The sequence below is a fragment of the Schistocerca cancellata genome, chromosome 1 (assembly GCF_023864275.1).
Source record: "Schistocerca cancellata isolate TAMUIC-IGC-003103 chromosome 1, iqSchCanc2.1, whole genome shotgun sequence".
NCBI classification, from domain to species: domain Eukaryota; kingdom Metazoa; phylum Arthropoda; class Insecta; order Orthoptera; family Acrididae; genus Schistocerca; species Schistocerca cancellata.
The window spans coordinates 515,028,344-515,050,342 of NC_064626.1; the positions used below are offsets into that span (position 1 = coordinate 515,028,344).

The 21,999-nt window shown below is 44.8% G+C and overlaps 1 protein-coding gene across 1 annotated transcript in view; it reads left to right on the top strand.

The window, feature by feature from the left end:
• LOC126178534 (erythroid differentiation-related factor 1) overlaps positions 1 to 21,999 on the top strand; it is a 217,413-nt gene that overhangs the window by 48,862 nt on the left and 146,552 nt on the right. Inside the window, exon 6 of the mRNA XM_049924539.1 lies at positions 135 to 307. Within this exon, the coding sequence (XP_049780496.1) occupies positions 135 to 307 (173 nt within the window). The remainder of the gene's footprint in view (positions 1 to 134; positions 308 to 21,999) is intronic.

Consider the following 21,999-nt stretch of genomic DNA (forward strand, 5'->3'; position numbering starts at 1 on the left):
CTGTTTTCTTGACACCAAATGCTTGTAGTGTATGAAATAAGTATGTACTTTGCCAGTATTTGTATCACCTTTTCCATTGTAACTAGTACTTGTGTGCAGTAAAGCCTTACTGGTCTTTTCTGTGTGTGTTTTAGGTTTGGCCACCACTGCCTGATCCTCAATTTGAAGAACAACTGCCTGACCCATTATCAAATCACAAATTTACTCGCAATGTTCTGTGGACATTTGAGGACATCCAGATGCTTATTGGTACTGACATGCCAATTTTTGGAGGAACAACTCATCCTTGTATAAGTCTCAGGCTGAGGTAAATTGTGGATTTTTATGTACAGTGTGTTTCGAAATTACAGCAACAAATATCAAGGGGATATAGAACGTATCTTAAGGCACAAAATGTGGACAGAACCCCTGTCCGGACATGTCAGCCAATGACTCTACAGAGCGTCGAAGTTAAGGCACCAGTGCCTGTGATACCTTGATCATGATAGAAACTTTTGGGGACAATGGAGAAGAATAAATGAATAAATTTAAAGTAAGGGACCCTGGCCTAGAAACGAACGAGTCGGAAGTTATGTGATAATCATTGTGCTACCTCTTACAGTGGAATATGTGTATCAGGAGTATTGTTGCTAAGATTGTAGGGCAAGCAACTTCTAGAGGTGACAAAAAAAAAAAAAAGGTCCCATAAACATGGGCCCTAAAATGCATATCTGAGGAGCTGTGAGCAATTGTTCATCTTCCCTACTGTGAAACTTGTCACTTCTGTTGAAGAAGTGCTCAGAACTCTGAAGGTATTCATTTTAGAGCCAACATTTACTGAACATGTCTTCCTTGTTTTGGTCCATTCTACCACCTCTGAAAGTTGCCTACCCTATAGTCGTAACAACAAAAGTACTGGTACATGTATTCAAGTGTCGGAGGTATCAAAACAATTTTCACTTAAAACTTTCGATTTGTTCGTTTTCGGACCAGGGACCCTCATCTCTCATTTATACATTTATCCGTCTCTATCATCCCAGAAAATTTGTATCATCATCATCACCATTGAATCAAACCTGTCTGTGCATATATATGCAAGTGCTAGCATCTACAACTTCGTCATTGGATGACGTTTCCGGACACGGGTTCCTGTCTTCATTTTGTTTCTCAAGACACCTTCTACATCACTTCAAAGTTTGTTGCTATAATTTTGGAACATTCAGTATATGAGAGAACATATTGATTCATCAGTAATTATTCACAGTTTAAATGTTTAGAGTAGAGCTCATTCTTTGAATTCATTGAGCCTGCTAGCACTAGCTTGCCAATAATTTTCGGTTTTTTAAGGTAATGGTAGAACTTCAAAACTTTGAATAATAATTGGATGAACATTTTTGTTGCTGGAAAGTGGTACAATTGGAAGGTAACTAACATTATGAATATAGTTTTCTTGGGTTTTTAGGTTGCCACATTGGCTGAGGAAAGTGTTCTTCATTTCTGTTGTGCAGTTGCAAAGGGATTTTTCTATTGCTTAGCATTTTCTGTAGGCACTACCCTTCCTCGGATTCTTACTATTACATAACACTTCATGAGAAATTTTCTGTTAGCATTTCCAAGAAATCGGACATTTTTTGAGTGTAGATCACATGTAGAAAGTTATTTTTCAGTAGTGTGTGCCCCACAGCTTGGAGATGTGTGTTGAAAATCATATTTTACCACCATTAGCTGTTATAAAGACTTGTCTTATTGCTACTAATTTTGATTGTTACTGATCTTCATCAGTCACATGAAGTTTTGAAATTGCATTATCTGTTTTGATACATACATGATGGTCCTTCCTACTGTACAAATCTGGACAACAGAACTCTAACAATACAGCTGCTCTAAATATCAAATGTCTCAATAATGTAGTAGTACAACATATTCAACTTCCGTGTATGAATGGAGTAGCAAAGGTGACTGAAACATCTCCGAGCCTCTCTACTTTTTGACTAGAAAACTGTTTCCAGTAGCTTCATATCTCTTTGGCTATAAAATTTATATTGTAACATGGAATATTATGATTTTGCTAGACAACCTCAAAATTGATAACCCATGCTTCTGAACAATCCTTATTGCTTGTGATCATAAATGATATATTGTCAACATGGCTTAGATGTCTTAAGACCCAGACATGTTGTTCTGGAAAGAGAAACATTTGGAGAAGTCTGGCATTGATAAAATAGATTTTGCTGTTGAGAGTGATTTACTCAAATATATCTTGAAAATTACTGATGACATAAACAGTTGACTCATATTTATGAGACTGAATTTAAACTAACAAAAACGAACATTTCTGTATTTCCATTCTGGTAGGAGAAATTGAGACCAAAGAGGAGCTCTAGTCAGAGTTTCTATTATCATCATCATTATGCCTCATATATACAAAAATGACAAAATAATGTTCTTAGGAGATTTTAATGCCAGGTTGTGGTGAGCCTATCACATTTTGGCTGTAGACAACCGGGAGAAACATAATTATTTTATCTAATTAATGAAAATTGCTCCTAAGCAAGTGTGCGCAACTTAGGCTTCAGTTAAAGGGTCACTGACACCCAGGCATTCTGCCACCAACAAACATTGGCCAAAGAGGGCCAATCCTTTCAATTCAGTACTGCAATATGAGTGCTGTCTCGGTGCTACTGATTTCGAAACCTGAATGTACAAACTTCGGACAACAATCAGCAGAATTCAAATCGGTTTGTTTTCTTTGGTTGAATTGGTCAACTTTTACACAAGGAAGCCTGAATTGTGACAAACTTGTAAGTTTAATACTACAAAGAAGGAATTGGTGGCATCTTGAGGATGAGAAATATAACAACAGGGATATGTCTCAGGATGTATGGTCTCAAATCACTACTTTATTGGAAACCATAAGTTCCAAACAACTTAACAGTTTAATATTGATTAGTTAAATGTTACCATAGATTGCAGTACATATGTTCCATCGCTATCTAGCCATTTAAGGCACATCTATACTTTTTGCAGTATGTTATCTGCAACCCGAGCAAAATCTGTGTTAGAAATTTTAGGCCTAGATTGTAACCTCAAGCAATTACATGTTCAAGTGAGAAAGGTGACATATGTCATTTTGATGTGCAAAACGACTGTGGTAGATATTTTTTTGGTTGTGGTAGTAGAATATTATTTATCTGTGAATTATTATTAATGCTTGCTGGTGTTTCTGTTCCAGTATGATCATGATTCTGTTATGTGACGTGCTTTTACAAATGTTGTGTATGTTTTTGCAGTTATCAGTACTTCCGGTGTTTAGAGAACCTTATTCTAAAATATATGTTTGTCTTTCCCACATATGCTGAATGACAGTCATTGAAGGTTAATTGACATGTATCTGTTCAGCTGAAAATATTTGAAGTTGTGCATGGTGTTTGTTTTTCCTTTCATTGTCACCACAAATCATGTTGAGTTTGAAATAGAACATTTCTCAATTCATCACTAATAGTTGTGAAACTTGTCTGGTTAGCCCAGTAACTGAGAAAAGAGTGTACAATGCTCACCACATTCTTTTCACTACAGGTATTGGTCAGAATAGATTCGAACTTCTTTAATCCCGCCAAAAACTAATGAAGGTGATCAGTTGTCCTTTGACCAACCTGTTGGCCGATGTTGCCAAGTGACTTGTAATGAAGGCATCTGATGACCATTGTCTTTGCTGCTGTGAATGTAGCCTTAGTGATCCCTAATACCATATCTCAGCAGACTGATCACTGCAACACATTGTGATATAACCAAGATCAGAGCCTTTAAGAGCTAAAGAGCTTTAATGGTAAGTTGTTGTTCCAGAAAACTTTGTGAATACCTTCTGGATCTAAAATTTGATTTTTGGAGTAAACACAGATCTTTTTCTATACAGACATGTTTCACTAGAGTTGCAATATCATCAGCACTTTTTTTATTATTTTTTCCTATTAAATAACAGGGAAAAGTGCTTTATAGCATCTGTATATTTAGGAATATCAGCAATGCAGGAAAACACAGATTTGCTACTTATCATAAAGAAGACATATTAGGTTGCAGACAGGCACAATTAAGACACTTGCATAAAGCTTATGGCCACAACCTTCGTCAGTAAAAGAGAGACATACATCATTCATACACACAAGCAAGCTCACCTCATGCACACAACTGCCAGCTCCAGCATCTTGGGCCAGAATGCAACTATCTTCTGGGATGCAAGCAGCAATCTGGAAGGAACAGGGATGGGGAATGGGAAGGGGAAGGGGAAGGTGTGGGGAGGGGAGGGAGAGGAGGGAAAGGAGAGAGGAATAGTAGTGTACGGGTGGGGGGAGAGATGAACTATATCTGGTGGAGTGTGCAGGGCCTAGAATACCAACTGGTGCAGTGTCAGGAGGTTGTGAGGCAGGGAGGTGGGGAAAAAAGGAGAGGAGCTGTGAAAGATGAGTGGATGCATTGCCAGAGGATGGCAAATAAACAGGGTGGGAGATGAGAGAGGGGAGGAGATGATAAGACAGAGAGGGTGGGAACTCTTGGTTGGAGGCTGTGAGGACAGTGTGTTACTGTAGGTTGAGGCTGGAATAATTATGGGAACAGAGAATGTGTTGTAAGGATAACTCCCATCTACACAGTTCAGAAAATCTGGTGGTGGAGGGAATAATCCAGATGGCTCTCCCAATACTAGCAGATATACCACTATGCTCACTTGTTTCTGTGCATGCACAGCATTTAGCATACTCAGAAATGTAGAACTTCACACTCGGCAATAACCTACAGAGGTTATTGATGTCACTTGCTTCATCCTTGGTCACTGATTTATGTGCAAGTACAAAATGCGCAGGCACTTCAAGTTATCAATTTTGTCCCGTAAGTCCCTCATGTAAAAGTGGCTTTAGTGTGGTGTGGTGGCTGCGCTGGCTGTAGGGTGATGTAGCAAGTTGCCATCCAATAAGAGCTCACTAGCTAGAAATGGCTGACATTTCCTTGAATTTAAAAGGTTGATGATCAGTCTTGTTGCTGAGTACAGTATATTGGAAATATATGCAAAAAGACAAGACTGAGTTATAAGTGGCACAAGGAAAGGTGACAGCTGGACCCCTTCCTCATGTATTGTCTCGGTCCAGAATGCTTCGCATCAACTGTCCTGTTTTCCCGTTGCTGCCACAACCTAACACTAATTGTATCATAATTGCCTGGTGAAGCTAAATGTTGCAAGTTGTACTGGCAAAACTGATTGCGGATTACATCAGCATTCCCTCTGTCACATCTTAACGTTTTCACCATCCATGGTGTGAATCATCTGTCTTTTGTGCCACGTGTAACGCATTCAGTCACATCAAATGTCAGTAAGAAGAAAATGGGACAAAGTCAAACAAGAAGTTGAGTAAGAATGTAGAATTGAGGTGAATGTTAGTAGAAAGAAAATAAAATCATGGAATTTTTAGCATTGATATTATGGGTTTTTGCAGGGGATGCAAATTTATGGCATAGAAAAGCAAAGAACGTGAAATTGAAGTTGCACTGTAACTTTTTTATGTGTGCACCTTGTTAACACATGTTGTAGTTTCTGTGTCTGTATTTTGTGTTATAGCTGTGGCCAGATACCATAGTCATAGGTGAGAACACATTGGTATATAGTCACATCGGTGAGCATACAATAGGCAAATAAACAGAAGTGAGACTGAGGGCCTGGAATAGGCACAGCGCTTTGTGCGCATCTCTGCAGGTTGTGAAGTGACCTCTTTAGGTCGGCCATGGATGCACTTTTATTGCACACTGTTTAATTACATGCACACGCTATAAGCTTACAGCGGTCCTTTCCCCTTGGGGAAAAGTGTTCACTGTGGAGATGTCTACTTCCACGTCTTCCTCGGTAGGTGATGACTACTGGAGCAGGTGTGGTGCTGTCACAGGAGAATATGGACTGAAATGGCATGGGTGCAGACAGGCACGGTTGCCCATTGCCCTCGAGAGGCTGTAAGGGAGCACTGTTGGTGATGGTGCTGTATCCGTGTCCACATTCAGGTAGGTACTCGGCAATGGAGTCAGTAGAGAAGGCGGTGGCAGAGGTGACAGGGACTGCAGAGACAGAGATTGCCCGGCACTGACTACTCCACCTGACGGTGGCAGCATACTTAGTGAAGTGGTGCTGGAGCTGAAGGAGGCATGCAGCATGGCACGGGTGCTGATGCAGATGGTGGAGGCGGCCGTTGGAGGTGGAGGGTTCTCTGGTGCGAGGTTGGTCACATGTGGACGGAGCTGGTTGTAGAGTTGTGACAACAAGCCATCAGAGTTGTGCATGACACAGAGGCCAGTGACCTTGTAGTGATGGATGACTGCTGGTATTCACTTAGGACACAATCCAAATTTGTGGGCCCGGATGGTAGAACCTGGATGGAATCACTGCGAGTTGGGTGCCAGTGGTTAGCTGGGAATTGGCCAGAGTAGATGAAGCAGCATACGTAGCTGGCGGCTGTGATGCAACAACACCGGCTACATACGCCAACTGGAGTGAACCTATATGAACTAAGGAATGTATTGAGGGCTTCCTTGGGAGAAGATATGAGTGATATATATTTTTTTATCTGGGTTTTAAATGTATGGATCAGCCGTTCCACTTTTCCTTTGGACTGGGATTGAAAGGGAGGGGTCACAACATGCCAGATGACACACTTTGTTCATAAATTTTCAAAATCTTGAGATGCTAACTTCATACAGCAATCGTTCTAAGGGAAAGATCTTTGAGAGACCCCTGCCCCCTGACCTTAGCTGCTGTGGATGTGGACGGGCAACAAACCACATAAAGAAATTTTGAGAGAGCTTCAACTACTTCAAACCAAAAGGACTTAATGAATGCGCCTGCAAAATCAGCATGAATACATTCCCAACGGTGCTGGGCAGGGGGATGGGGGAAGGGAGTCATAGAGAAAGAGAGACCTGTGGTGCCACTTGATTGGTTGTGGGCAGGCTGTCACAATGCAGCCTCCCTGCCCCTCCTTCCCTCCCCCTCCCCCCTCCCAGGGGTCTTGCCACTTTTGGCAGACTCGTGCTTGACTACCGTGAGGCCCCAGCCTTTGCAGCATCCTTTCCCTTCCCTGCTGCATGCCTATCCTCTTGCTATTGTTTTTCCCCTCCCTTGGGGAACATTTTTATGGTGTTATTGGGAATGTTCCGCATTGTCTGTAGCTGACATAAGAACAGTCTCATCACTGTTTTTTGTTCCAATTTCCTTTCTTTCTTTCCCTTCTCTTCTCGTTCCTCTTTTTCTTCTCCCTCCCTGTGTGCTCCTGAAGGCTGGCCCACATGTCTGACGCGTAACAGGTGACTGGGTAACGCTTAATTCCCCAGCCCCGGGTCAACATGTAGGGTCTGCACATATCCCCTGGTACAGGCCAGGCGCGGGGGGGGGGGGGGGATTGTCTGAGCTGCTACCTTCCCAAATTGCCGATTGGTTCCTCTGTCGGGTGTTCGGGAGGTGTGAACAATCACCTAAGGCGGGTGCACACCCCCTCCCCTGTGAAGGGAGCCCCTAGCTGGAAGGAGTGCGCCATTGGAGGTGCTGGCAATCGTGAGGGATTTTCTGGCAGTGAACCTGTCATTTTCATAATCCATGTCTACAAAACGTAAACCGAATGAGGCTAATGATTCAAAAACGCTTCCAGCTGCACAACGGTTCTTCGTGGTTTCACGTACTGAAGATAGTCAGTCCTTTGCAAAGCTAAATCCATTTATTATTTAGAAAGGCATTGATGCAATTGTGGGCTCCGTGAAATCCTGCTCTTGTTTACGGAATGGCACTTTGCTTTTGAAGACTACTTCTGATTCTCAAGCACAACAACTGCTTGCCACCTGACTTCTCCATTGCTATCCTGTTCGTGTCAAGGCCTATACAAATTTGAATCCTTCCTGTGGTGTTATTTACACTAGGCTACTCGACGGTCTGACCTCTAATCAGGGTGGCAATGCCGTTCATCGGGTGATGAGAAAGGTAGATTCCTCCTTAGTACCCACAGACCCTCTTTTTCTTATCTTTGATAGCATGGTGCTTCCGTTCATGATCAAAGCAGGCTATGAAATTATCACAGTTCAATTGTACATTCTGAACCCGATGTGTTGCTACCAGTGTCATCGTTTCAAACACACTAGAACATCTTGTCGACACTCAACCAAATGTATCTCCTGTGGTAGACACGTGCACAAGGGCAATTGTCCACCTCCTTCTCCCTGCTGCAACAACTGCAATGGTGGCCAGTCCGCCTCCTCTCGAGATTGTCCCATGTATCTTGATGAGCAGGCTGTCCAGGAGATACGCGTAAAGGAAAAAGTGCCGTAACCGGTCGCTTGCAAGTTATTGGCTAGTCGAAAACCCTGCCTGCTTCTGTCTGGCCCTTGTAGTTCTGTTCTTGTTACCTCTTGCTCCAGAAGGACATGGACACACAGACATATGACCTCAAATTCAGCCCTGAGGTTGTGAAATTGCCCAGTGTCAAGGTAGCATCACCATCCCCTCATCCAGCTGTGCAACAAGCCATCAAACTCTAGCCTCAAGGGTTGAAGCCACCAGCTACACAACCAGCAGGTCAGAAAGGACAGAAGGAGTACTCCTGTGAAAACTTCCTATGACCCTCCAGCCAACCAACATCTGAGTCTTCCTCTGCTAACCAGAAAGGCTCAAAGCAGCCCAATAAAGGCAAACGGTCTTCTCCTTCTCTGACTCAAAGGTTCTCTTCAACAGTGTCATGACATAATATCTTCACCCGACTGTCCTCTGTGTCACCGTTGCACATCACCAGCCATGTTTCTGCGTTCGTCTCCTTAGACCGACAGCACAAGAAAGCCAAAGCTTCTGTGGGCCTCATTGAGCGTGATCCTGCTGCTCCTGTGCCCTGTAACAGTGAGTCTCTGCAGGTGGCACTCGGCAGCCATCGAGGTGGCATCTCTTCATTTTTTCATCATCATGACTCTCCTTCAATGGAATGTTCACAGCCTTCAATCCCACAAAGAGGATTTATGCCCACTTTTAGGATCGCAGTGTCCCTTTTACCCTACCTGCAGGAAACAAAATTGCGTCCTCACAACCGCTTTGAGCTTCTGTATTTCTTCCCAGTCCGTTTTGACTTTCCCCTCAAGGCTGGCATTCCATGTCATGTTGGAGTCGTACTGCTCATACGGGAACCGATCTCCTTGACTACCCGTCTTCAAGCTGTTGCAGTTCGCCTTTTCCTTCCTCACCTGAGTTTTTCCCTTTGTATCGTATATGTCCCTCCATCATTCAGTGTCACCAGGGCAGACTTGCTTCCACTTATTGGGCAGCTACCTCACCCATTTCTGCTACACGGTGACTTTAATGTGCCTCAGCGCCTTTAGGGTTCTCCCAGACGCTGTGAGAGAGGTGCCCTATTGGCTGACCTTCTTAATCAACTTGCCTTTTCTGGCTTAACACTGGAGCACCCACATTACTTTCCAACTCCTCGCACACTTATTCCCATTTGGACCTATCCTTCTGCACTGACCAGCTTGCCCTTTGTTTCGAGTGGTCCATTCTCTCCGACACCTACTTGAGTGACCATTTCCCATGTGCTATCCATTTGCTGTCTCCTACCCCATGTGAGGCACACCTAAATGGCAGCTTACTAAGGCTGACTAGTGGCTTTACTCCTCCCTGGCAATCTTTGAAGAACAAGATTTCCCCAGTTGTGATGACCTCAGTGAATATCTTACAAACATTCCCCTTACCACTGCAGAACATTCCGTTCCTTGCACTTTCATTTTACCACCCTGTGTTCAAGTCCATTGGTGGACTGAGGTATCTCGCGACACAATTCGCTCTGCGTTTTTAACTGTCATCCTAAGATGACAAACTGCATTCATTATAAACAGATGCGTACATAGTGTCATCACGTTCTTCGGAGTAGCAAAAAAGCCAGCTGGATTTCATTCACTAGTTAGTTTAACAGTTCCAACCCTTCCTCTGTGTTGCAGCACCTTTCTCTTGTGGGCAGGCACTTTCTGCTTAATACGTAGGTTGGAACTTAAATAGTGATGACACTGCTGTGGAGACACTATGCAATGGAATCTGCTATTGTTGCTTTTAGCACACATTGTTGACATACATACCTTACCTCCGAGCAAATGCGCTCATCTGTCCCACATCACTGGTGTGCGCACAATCGAGGGAAAGATAGTCACTTGTGAGTGAGGAGTCTAATGTAATGGTGTCACTATGTTTTTGAAACAGGAACAACGGAGTTGGATCAAGATTGAATGTGCCAGCGGTCGTACAGCACAACAGTGTCATCAAGATCTTCTAGAGGCGTGCAGGGAATCGGCATTGCCGTACAGAACAGTGGCATGTTGTGTAAAAGCCTTCTGTGAAGGACAGCAAACTATGGCAGACATGCATCAAGCAGGTCGTCCTAGTGTCTCTGAAGAAGCAGTGCCACGTCAGTGGACAGTGATTGATGCCATACGATTTGTGAGCGCACTTACAAAAATGGATTAGCGCATATGACTGTGCTTCGCATCCTGAAGGAACGCCTGGGCATGCGAAAAATTGGATCACGATGGGTTCCGGATGACTTAACGAAAATGCAGAAATGGATGCATTACGACGCTGCTCAGACGGACGCACTTGGAGCTCTGCGAGTGCGAAGGAGAGGCATTTTTTATGCCGTATTGTAACACTGGATGAGACATGGGCCACATCATACGGCCAAAATTGAAACGCCAATCCAATGAATGGTGTCATTATGGGTCGCTGTGAAAGTTGAAAGTGCGTCAGAGCCCCAGTATGGTGAAAGTTAAAGTTACGGTGATTCATGTGTACGACTGTGATGGTGTTATCCTAACGCATTATGTTCCTCCACTGTAGACTGTCAGTGCACAGTATTACTGTTTGTTTTTCGAGCAGCACCTGCGACCAGCTTTGTCAAAGAAGCAGCGACACTTTGTGCGCAACCCACCCATCATTTTGCACGACAATGCACGAGCGTATACAGTGCAGTGCCGTCTCTGTTCGGTCGATGGGACTGGGAAGTCCTTTACCATCCACCATACTCCCCGGACTTAAGTCCTTGTGACTTTTGGGAGGACGACGGTTCAATCCCGCGTCCGGCCATCCTGATTTAGGTTTTCCATGATTTCCCTTAATCGTTGTAGGCAAATGCCAGGACGGTTCCTTTGAAAGGGCACGGCCGACTTCCTTCCCCGTCCTTCCCTAATCCAATGAGACCGATGACCTCTCTGTCTGGTCTTCTCCTCGAAACAACCCAACCCTTGTGACTTTGATTTGATTCCAAAGGTGAAGGAACCACTTCGTGGCATTTGCTTCAGAACTGTTCCAGAGTTTCGATAGTCAGTAGACTGCTTCATTCACACCATCAACAGAACAGGCTCTGCTAATGGTATACTATGCCTTCCACATTGCTGGTAACAGGTTCTACACAACGTTGGTGACTACTTTGAAGGATAGTAACGGGTGCAAATATGTAACTCTTTTGTATCAGTTGTGAATAAATAGTTGCCACTATTTAAGTTACAACCCTCGTACATACAACTGCATCTGGGCAGAAGGCATGTTTCCCAGGCACTGGCATGAAACCACCATCGTACCCATACCTAAGCCCGGTAAGGACGAACACCTTATTTCTAGCTACTGCCCCATTCTCTCACCAGCTGTGTTTGCAAGGTGATGGAACGTGTGGTTCATGTCCGGCTGGTATGGTGGCTCGAGTCTCGTAATTTAATACTGACTGCACTGTGTGGATTTCGAGTGCGCTGTTCTGCAGTTGACTATCTCGTCACATTGTCCGCCCATGTCACATATGGTTTTCTGCGGCAATCCCAGACTCTGGCTGTATTTTTTGATTTGGAGAAGGCAAACAAAGCCTGCTGGAGTACTTGTATCCTCTGTACCCTCTACACTTGGGGCTCCCGTGGCCACCTGCCCTGTTTCCTTCAGGATTTTTTAAAAGAAAGAGTTTTCAAGTTGCATATGGGTTCTGCCTTGTCAGAAACCTTGATCCAGGAAAACGGTGTGCCTCAGGATTCCATCCTGAGTGTCATCCTCTTTGCTATTGACATTAACCCTATAATGGTCTGTCTCCCGCCTGGCATATCCGGCTTCCTTTTTGTTGATGATGCTGCCATCTACTGCAGTTCTCCACGGACCTGTCTCACTGAGTGGCGTCTTTAGCAATATCTTGATCATCTTGACTCTTGGAGCATCAACAATGGCTTTTGTTTTCCCACAGGCAAAACCATCTGCCTGACTTTTTGGTGGCAAACTTGATTTCTTCCACCATCTTTACAGCTTGGTCCTGTTGCTCTTCTGTTCATTTAAACTACGAAATTTGTGGGGCTCATGCTCGATAGGAAACTCCCATGTTGTGTCTTACCTGGCAGCTCGCTGTAAGCAGTCCCTCAATATCCTATGTGTCCTCAATGGTACTTCCTGGGGTGCAGATCGAACCACCCTCCTCCATTTTACCAGTCCCTTTTCCGTTGAAAACTAGATTATGAGTGCTTTATTTATGTGTCTGCACGTCTGTCTCTCTTATGTCTACCTAGAAGGGCTTTAAACAAGGTAGACTGGGAAGCTTTCACCTCTGTTGTCACTGTTGAATCTCCCCCACATGGTACCATCAATGTGTTAGTTGAGCAGGTCACTAGAATGATCATTTCTGCAGTGGAAAACACAATCCCTTGTTCTTTAGGGTGCCCCCCAGCAAAAGTCAGTACCTCGGTGGTCGCCGGAAATCGCTGAGGCCATGAAAGAGCGTTGGCAAGCCCTACAGCGACATAAGTGGCACCCTTCCATAGAGCACCTAATAGCTTTTAAATGGCTCCGTGCCAAATCTAAGTTGATATAGTTCCAATTTGATTTGCTTCCATGAAGCTACTGGGACTGGTCAGGCATGAAAAAGATGGGAATGTGCTGTCAGTTTCATTGTGATGTGAACCTTGGAATCGGTAGCACGCCCTAAACATTCCAAAAGCAGGGAGGAATGTTCCGAGCAGAATACGTCCAGTTGTTGTTGCGGAACTTGATGCGATACCAGATGCACTTCACCAGTAAAGAGAACCCAGAAATCTTGGTGTCTAACCCAAATAGCTTTTCAGTGTTGGGCTCATCTAATACTAGAAAAGTCAAAGGCCGAGCAACTGCTTTGTACACTACAAAAGTAGAAAACTGTCCCACTGTGGGTACTTGTTATTTGTTGTAACCCACTAGCGAAAGAGATATAGGAGACAACAGGACAATGCTGGTGATCTGTAACTCACCAACCAATGAGATACAGGGGACTATATTGGTGATCCAAGAGCTTCATAGGTTTGAAAATTTAATAAAGTAACTCTTGCACTCATGTCCACTTGCATTTTTAACATCTTTAACATTTACTTCATTTTAGAGTTTGTTTGGGGCTACCATCACTTGGGAAACACTGTTCACATCCATGTTCGTGAGTTGCACACAGGCACGATATGTCCATTTCTTTTACAGTGGTTGCACATCATCCAGTTCTTTGGGCATGCTGTCTGCTCATGTTGAACAAAACAATAAAGGCACAATGGAAGAGGAGCATGCGACCCCTGTTGTGCTGCTGCTGCTGCTGCTGTTTAGCACAGTGCTTCCCTATGCAGTGTGGAGCCCTGGTTGCACGGCTGCAACATTTGCTTTCCCCTATGAGCTAACGATGGTGGCCAAGGAGGAAAGGAAGAAATGGCAGCTATTTCACACAATGCTTATATCATATTTCCTGATGCCCTAGATACTTCAAAATAGTGAGCAATTTTCAGAACATCTGTGAGATAGAATTTCCACATTGTAAAACACACTCACGAATTTCCCTATCAGGATCCAGGCATGTTGTAGCATCACAATCCATCGAATCAGCATATGAGTCCCAGTGGGCTGCGGTGACAAACTTGCAATGATGGCTAAGCGCATGGTAGGACTCAGTGCGAGCAACAGTAATGTGAATATGTTTGCAACGACAATTAGTGAGCAACTGACACATTTCCTCAAAAGAGAGACTGGCAGTTTCCTGAAGAGGAGCTAGCTGACAAAATGTAATAAGCATGAGGAGAAATCCATGACAAAAATAAAGCGTTATACAAATTGGGGTTGATGACTCTGAAGCTTAAAAATTTTGCCGAAGGCGTTTTTCATATGCATCACAATCTCCCGCAGAATCATCATACAGAGGAAATGGTAGGGGCTATGTCAATGGATGTGGAACCAGTTGATCAATGAAGCTGCCAAATAGCTTAGTGCCAGCCTGCTGCTGGTTGGTGAGAGATCGCTGTTTTTCAGCAAGAGGTTGAAAAACTTCTTCTAACGATATGTTGGCTGTATATTGAAACAAAGAAACAAAGCACCTGGAGTAGAATGGTGCACTCATTGCCAAGTATGTTGTAACATTGTACAGACACAAAATCAGAAGTAACACCAACCACATATTATTGTGCTTCCACATGAAAAACTCCACAATTAAACTAAATTAAGTAAAGAGCAGTACAAAGTCCCATAACTATAGAACACAGCTTCGGTATATAGTCTTGTAGGTGAGCATGTGGTAAGCAAGTAAACATAAGTGAAGTAGAGGGCCTGGCAAGCCAGCCGTATTTTGGGCTGTTGTGCACACGCCGCATGTCCAGGCAACTTCTCTGGGCCTCTCTAGGCTGGGTGTGGAGACACTTGTATCCCTCGCTGTTTCATTATGTGACCACACATTATAGGCTTACGTCAAAGGTCTTTTTGCCAAAACCTCAATATGTATGGCAGTCATTTTGTTGTGTCTTTTTTGCGATGCAACATCTCCTCTATATTGTATCACGAGTAGCAATCTTTCTTTTTCTTAATAATGTTGTTATTCCATCCTGAATCAGGCAATCATGTGCGCAGTCTCTCTTTTCCTACATTGTTGACATTCCTACCTGGAGTTGCCATTGTTTGACAACTGATACTTTATATGACAGTTTTGTCAACCAGTACTTACCTTCAAGATGCGAAACGTGTAACGCTACGGATAGACATACACAGCGTGACTCAGGAGTAAAGGTACATGTTTTGAGGGGTGACAGTATTAGTGATTCTGAACAAAAAACTTGATATGGATGTATGCCATATTCTGAATGGCTTCAGAGATAGAACACATTTAATATCACTTTTGTATGTTTTTTTGAATAACTCAAAACTGCACCCTCCAGCGAAAATGTTTCACAATACAAAATTAGACTATATTAAATTTCCTACAAAAAAGGTCCTATTCATCTTTTTCCCTAGAACTAATAGTTTGTGCGAAGAGAGCGCAAGAATGTTGAAAAACTTGTTCCACGCGTATGCACTTTAGCTTATAGTTTTTGTAGGCCAATATGAGGTAGTTTCCTTACTTGATAGGCAACAAGTGTCCCATATCGAACTGTTCGTCTCAACTTGCTCTACACTATTGTGGTATATTGTAAACAGTGGCAATATTTGATAGTAAAGAAAATAAATAACAACGAATATTAAATGTGTTCTATCTTGGAAACCATTTGGAGTAGGGCATTAAGTCCATATGAAGCTTTTTATTCAGTATCACTAATACTATCCCTTAAAGCATGTACCTTTCCTCCTGACTCACCGTGTATAAAAATCAAAGTGGAACAAATTCCTTTGTCAGGAAGGAGGGAGGGATAGGTTGTTAAAAAGAAAAGCAGATTACTCAGATCCAAGGATGACAGGGACATATCGGCATAGAGAATGAGGGTAGATGAAGATCTTTGTTGCAAAAGCTAGAAAGTGCTTCACTTTCACTTTTATGTGAGTCTGTTGACAACACTACATATTATGTTTTGTGAACGTATCTTCTGGCCAGCAGTTCTGTCACATGATTTGTTAATTTTCTCAATTGAATTTTCTTTGATACAGTTGATACACTGTAGAACTGTCACCAGAGTGGTTTATTGATGTTTGTTGAGAGAATACTGTAACCTGATTAGTTTCATTCATATGAATGTTTTGGCAGATATTGAACCATCTAAATTTTAAACAATTATAAGAGGCACAAGTGTTTTAATTGGATAGATTGAAAAAATCTACTCACCAAGTGGTGGCAGAACACACACATAAAGTAAGTTATAATTAGGCAAACTTTTGGAGACAGTGGCTCCTCCTTCAGGCAGAAAGGTTGAAGGGGAAAGAAAACAACCAGAGAAGTCAAGGAAAAGGGGTGGATTTCAGAAAAATCACTAAGAATTGCGTGTCAGGAGAGACTTACAGGATGGGATGAGAAGAAAAGACTGTTGGGGTCAGCATTGGACAAGATTTGAAAACCTTAGAGGTCAAAGGTGGAAGACAGGGTAATATGCAAGACAGAGATTACTGCTTAAACATCATGCATGAGTTAATAAGAATGGAAAGTTCAGTGCATCATATGTAACAGACTTGGGAGGAGACCAGTGAAAAATAGACGGGCAAGACAATGAAATGATTCTTGAGTTTCTCCCGGCGTATTTGATAATCAAAATATCCACGGGTATGCTGCCGGTCTATAGTGTCCAACGGGCACAATATTTCGGCGATCAAACATGTCGCCATCATCAGGTGAACTGACGGACTGAGCTCCTGTGAACGTGCCGGCACGGAGATCCGTACGCTATGGCTGCTCAGAGGGAACTGGGTTCGGTCGCGGCGGCGGCCGATTTAAATACCCTCCGCCCGCGGCGCGCTCCCTCCGCCGTCCGCGCCCAGCGCCACGGTCGCGCGGTGGAACCGATTGCGACGGCGTCTGAGATGACGTCGGTGTGATGGCTCTGTCCGCCGTGGTCGTCACAACTATACGTCTGCTCGATTTACTCTTGATTAACCCGATCGCTGGTTCCCAAGCCTTGCTAAGATTATAGCCACAGTCCCGGTTTATGAGGTCGTCATTGGTGCGAATTTCGATGGCCTCTCTAACAACGCTGTCCCAGTATCTCGACGTCTGTACCAGAATCCTCGTGCGGTCATACTCCATGGCATGATTTTCCGACAAACAATGTTCAGCGACCGCCGACTTGCTCGGATACATCAGTCGAGTGTGCCTCTGGTGTTCACGGCATCGATCCTCGACGGTACGCATCGTCTGACCAATATACGACTTGCCACATTGACACGGAATCTGGTACACGCCGGCCTTCCTCAAACCGAGGTCATCTTTGGCGCTCCCCACTAGTGCACGAGTTTTATTTGGAGGACAAAACACAGTTCCGACCCGGTGTTTCTTCAGAATGCGGGCGATTTTCCCCGAGAGTGCGCCTGTGTATGGAATAAATGCAGTGCCTACCTCCTCCCTCGTGACTTCATCCATCTCAACAGGTTGTGCTGCAGTGGTTGGGCGGAGAGCACGTTGAATCTGCCAATCTGAGTACCCATTTTTTCGAAATACAGTTCTCAGATGTTCCAATTCCTGGGGTAGACTCTCTGCGTCGGAGATAGTGCGCGCCCTATGTACTAGAGTTTTAAGTACCCCATTCCTCTGTGAAGGGTGGTGACAGCTGTCTGCATGCAAATACAGATCAGTGTGCGTAGCCTTCCGATACACGCCATGACCTAGGGTGCCGTCAGCCCTTCTCTTGACCAAGACGTCAAGGAAAGGTAATTTACCCTCCGTTTCAGTCTCCATAGTGAATTTGATGTTGGGGTGTATGGAGTTTAGATGTGTAAGGAAGTCAAGGAGTTTATCCATACCATGTGGCCAGATGACGAACGTGTCGTCCACGTAACGGAAAAAGCAAGTAGGTTTCCATACGGATGACGACAGGGCTTCCTCCTCGAAGTTCTCCATGTACAAATTCGCTACCACCGGTGAGAGTGGGCTACCCATGGCGACTCCCTCCGTTTGCTCGTAGTATTCTCCATTAAAAAGAAAATACGTGGAAGTCAAGACATGCCTAAAAAGTTCAGTGGTCTTCTCATCAAACTTCTGACTAATCAATTCTAGTGACTCTCGCAGGGGTACCCTCGTAAACAAGGAAACGACATCAAAACTCACCATGATATCTGAGTCATCCAACCTGAAGCTATCAAGGCGTTTAACAAAATCCACGGAATTACGGATGTGATGAGGGCATTTACCCACATAAGGACTTAATATTCCCGTCAGGTATTTGGCCAACAAATATGTAGGTGCCCTGATGTTGCTAACAATGGGGCGTAATGGTACCCCCTCTTTGTGAACCTTCGGGAGTCCATATAGTCTAGGCGGTACCGGACCTTGGGGTAACAATTTCTTAGCGTCACCCTCCGGTAAATCTGCGTCTTTGAGAAGCGCCCTCGTCTTGTTCTCCACCTTCTTTGTAGGGTCAACGCTGATCTTCCGGTAGGAATCGTCATTTAGCAGGCTCTGCATCTTATCAGTGTAGTCCTTATGGGAGACAACAACTGTAGCATTGCCTTTGTCAGCTGGTAAGACAACAATTTCAGAGCGCTCCCTCAGATCACGAATGGCCGCCCTCTCTTTACTGCTGATATTTGACTTCATCGGCTTGGATTTCGTCAACGCACGACAAGTTTCACGACGTATTTCCTCGGCTGATTCTGGCGGAAGTCGAGCTGCAACCTGTTCAACAGCACTAACAATTTCTGCGACCGGAGTGAACTTGGGGGTGGGAGCGAAGTTGAGACCTCTCTGCAAAACCGAGACCGCATCATCACTCAACACCATGCCACTCAAATTGATGACAGTCTTGCACGGAACCTGCAGGGGTGGTTTGTCAAGGAGACGTGAGAACTTAGCTGTTTGACGTCCTGTAGCCTTCTTATGGGCGGAATCAGCTGACACCCAGGTGACACCATCAATCCAATCCCAGGAACAAGAAGTGAACTTACTAGCCAGTTGCAAATGTAGTTTGAGTAATTCCTGTGAGATAAACTCAAGGCTCCGGCGGGTGAATTGCACTCTCTCACGTACCAATGCGAGGCTGGCTCGTTTCTTGATTCTTTTAGCTGCTGCAGAATCGATGTGATGCATAACCTTAGCAAAATTTGGAACAACATTCTCGGAACGACATCTCTTTAGAAAGGCAAGAGTACTTAGCAAACGACATCTACGGTGGCGCAACTTTTCAAATTTCTTCATGCTGCGATACATCTCCTCCCCGTAAAGGTGTATGATGTGATTCTTGAGTTTCTCCCGGCGTATTTGATAATCAAAATATCCACGGGTATGCTGCCGGTCTATAGTGTCCAACGGGCCCTGCAGCAGCTAAAAGAATCAAGAAACGAGCCAGCCTCGCATTGGTACGTGAGAGAGTGCAATTCACCCGCCGGAGCCTTGAGTTTATCTCACAGGAATTACTCAAACTACATTTGCAACTGGCTAGTAAGTTCACTTCTTGTTCCTGGGATTGGATTGATGGTGTCACCTGGGTGTCAGCTGATTCCGCCCATAAGAAGGCTACAGGACGTCAAACAGCTAAGTTCTCACGTCTCCTTGACAAACCACCCCTGCAGGTTCCGTGCAAGACTGTCATCAATTTGAGTGGCATGGTGTTGAGTGATGATGCGGTCTCGGTTTTGCAGAGAGGTCTCAACTTCGCTCCCACCCCCAAGTTCACTCCGGTCGCAGAAATTGTTAGTGCTGTTGAACAGGTTGCAGCTCGACTTCCGCCAGAATCAGCCGAGGAAATACGTCGTGAAACTTGTCGTGCGTTGACGAAATCCAAGCCGATGAAGTCAAATATCAGCAGTAAAGAGAGGGCGGCCATTCGTGATCTGAGGGAGCGCTCTGAAATTGTTGTCTTACCAGCTGACAAAGGCAATGCTACAGTTGTTGTCTCCCATAAGGACTACACTGATAAGATGCAGAGCCTGCTAAATGACGATTCCTACCGGAAGATCAGCGTTGACCCTACAAAGAAGGTGGAGAACAAGACGAGGGCGCTTCTCAAAGACGCAGATTTACCGGAGGGTGACGCTAAGAAATTGTTACCCCAAGGTCCGGTACCGCCTAGACTATATGGACTCCCGAAGGTTCACAAAGAGGGGGTACCATTACGCCCCATTGTTAGCAACATCAGGGCACCTACATATTTGTTGGCCAAATACCTGACGGGAATATTAAGTCCTTATGTGGGTAAATGCCCTCATCACATCCGTAATTCCGTGGATTTTGTTAAACGCCTTGATAGCTTCAGGTTGGATGAGTCAGATATCATGGTGAGTTTTGATGTCGTTTCCTTGTTTACGAGGGTACCCCTGCGAGAGTCACTAGAATTGATTAGTCAGAAGTTTGATGAGAAGACCACTGAACTTTTTAGGCATGTCTTGACTTCCACGTATTTTCTTTTTAATGGAGAATACTACGAGCAAACGGAGGGAGTCGCCATGGGTAGCCCACTCTCACCGGTGGTAGCGAATTTGTACATGGAGAACTTCGAGGAGGAAGCCCTGTCGTCATCCGTATGGAAACCTACTTGCTTTTTCCGTTACGTGGACGACACGTTCGTCATCTGGCCACATGGTATGGATAAACTCCTTGACTTCCTTACACATCTAAACTCCATACACCCCAACATCAAATTCACTATGGAGACTGAAACGGAGGGTAAATTACCTTTCCTTGACGTCTTGGTCAAGAGAAGGGCTGACGGCACCCTAGGTCATGGCGTGTATCGGAAGGCTACGCACACTGATCTGTATTTGCATGCAGACAGCTGCCACCACCCTTCACAGAGGAATGGGGTACTTAAAACTCTAGTACATAGGGCGCGCACTATCTCCGACGCAGAGAGTCTACCCCAGGAATTGGAACATCTGAGAACTGTATTTCGAAAAAATGGGTACTCAGATTGGCAGATTCAACGTGCTCTCCGCCCAACCACTGCAGCACAACCTGTTGAGATGGATGAAGTCACGAGGGAGGAGGTAGGCACTGCATTTATTCCATACACAGGCGCACTCTCGGGGAAAATCGCCCGCATTCTGAAGAAACACCGGGTCGGAACTGTGTTTTGTCCTCCAAATAAAACTCGTGCACTAGTGGGGAGCGCCAAAGATGACCTCGGTTTGAGGAAGGCCGGCGTGTACCAGATTCCGTGTCAATGTGGCAAGTCGTATATTGGTCAGACGATGCGTACCGTCGAGGATCGATGCCGTGAACACCAGAGGCACACTCGACTGATGTATCCGAGCAAGTCGGCGGTCGCTGAACATTGTTTGTCGGAAAATCATGCCATAGAGTATGACCGCACGAGGATTCTGGTACAGACGTCGAGATACTGGGACAGCGTTGTTAGAGAGGCCATCGAAATTCGCACCAATGACGACCTCATAAACCGGGACTGTGGCTATAATCTTAGCAAGGCTTGGGAACCAGCGATCGGGTTAATCAAGAGTAAATCGAGCAGACGTATAGTTGTGACGACCACGGCGGACAGAGCCATCACACCGACGTCATCTCAGACGCCGTCGCAATCGGTTCCACCGCGCGACCGTGGCGCTGGGCGCGGACGGCGGAGGGAGCGCGCCGCGGGCGGAGGGTATTTAAATCGGCCGCCGCCGCGACCGAACCCAGTTCCCTCTGAGCAGCCATAGCGTACGGATCTCCGTGCCGGCACGTTCACAGGAGCTCAGTCTGTCAGTTCACCTGATGATGGCGACATGTTTGATCGCCGAAATATTGTGCCCGTTGGACACTATAGACCGGCAGCATACCCGTGGATATTTTGAAGACAATGAAAGATGCAGACAACTAAAACTGAGTGAAGAAAAGAGTAGCTACTGTGAAGAAATGCCAAGACAGAAGAAATTAATGTAAATTAAGGCCAGATGGATTGCGAGAACCAAAAACATGTTGTAGTGCTTATTCCCATCTGCGGAGTCTGAGGAACTGGTGTCTGGGGGAAGAATCTAGACAGTGCATGAGGTGAAACAAGCAACGAGGTCACAGGTATCATTTTGTAGAGCATGCTCTGCAGCAGGATATCGGATGTGGTCAGTGTACACCCTCTTGATGTCCATTCATCCTAGTTAATAATTTT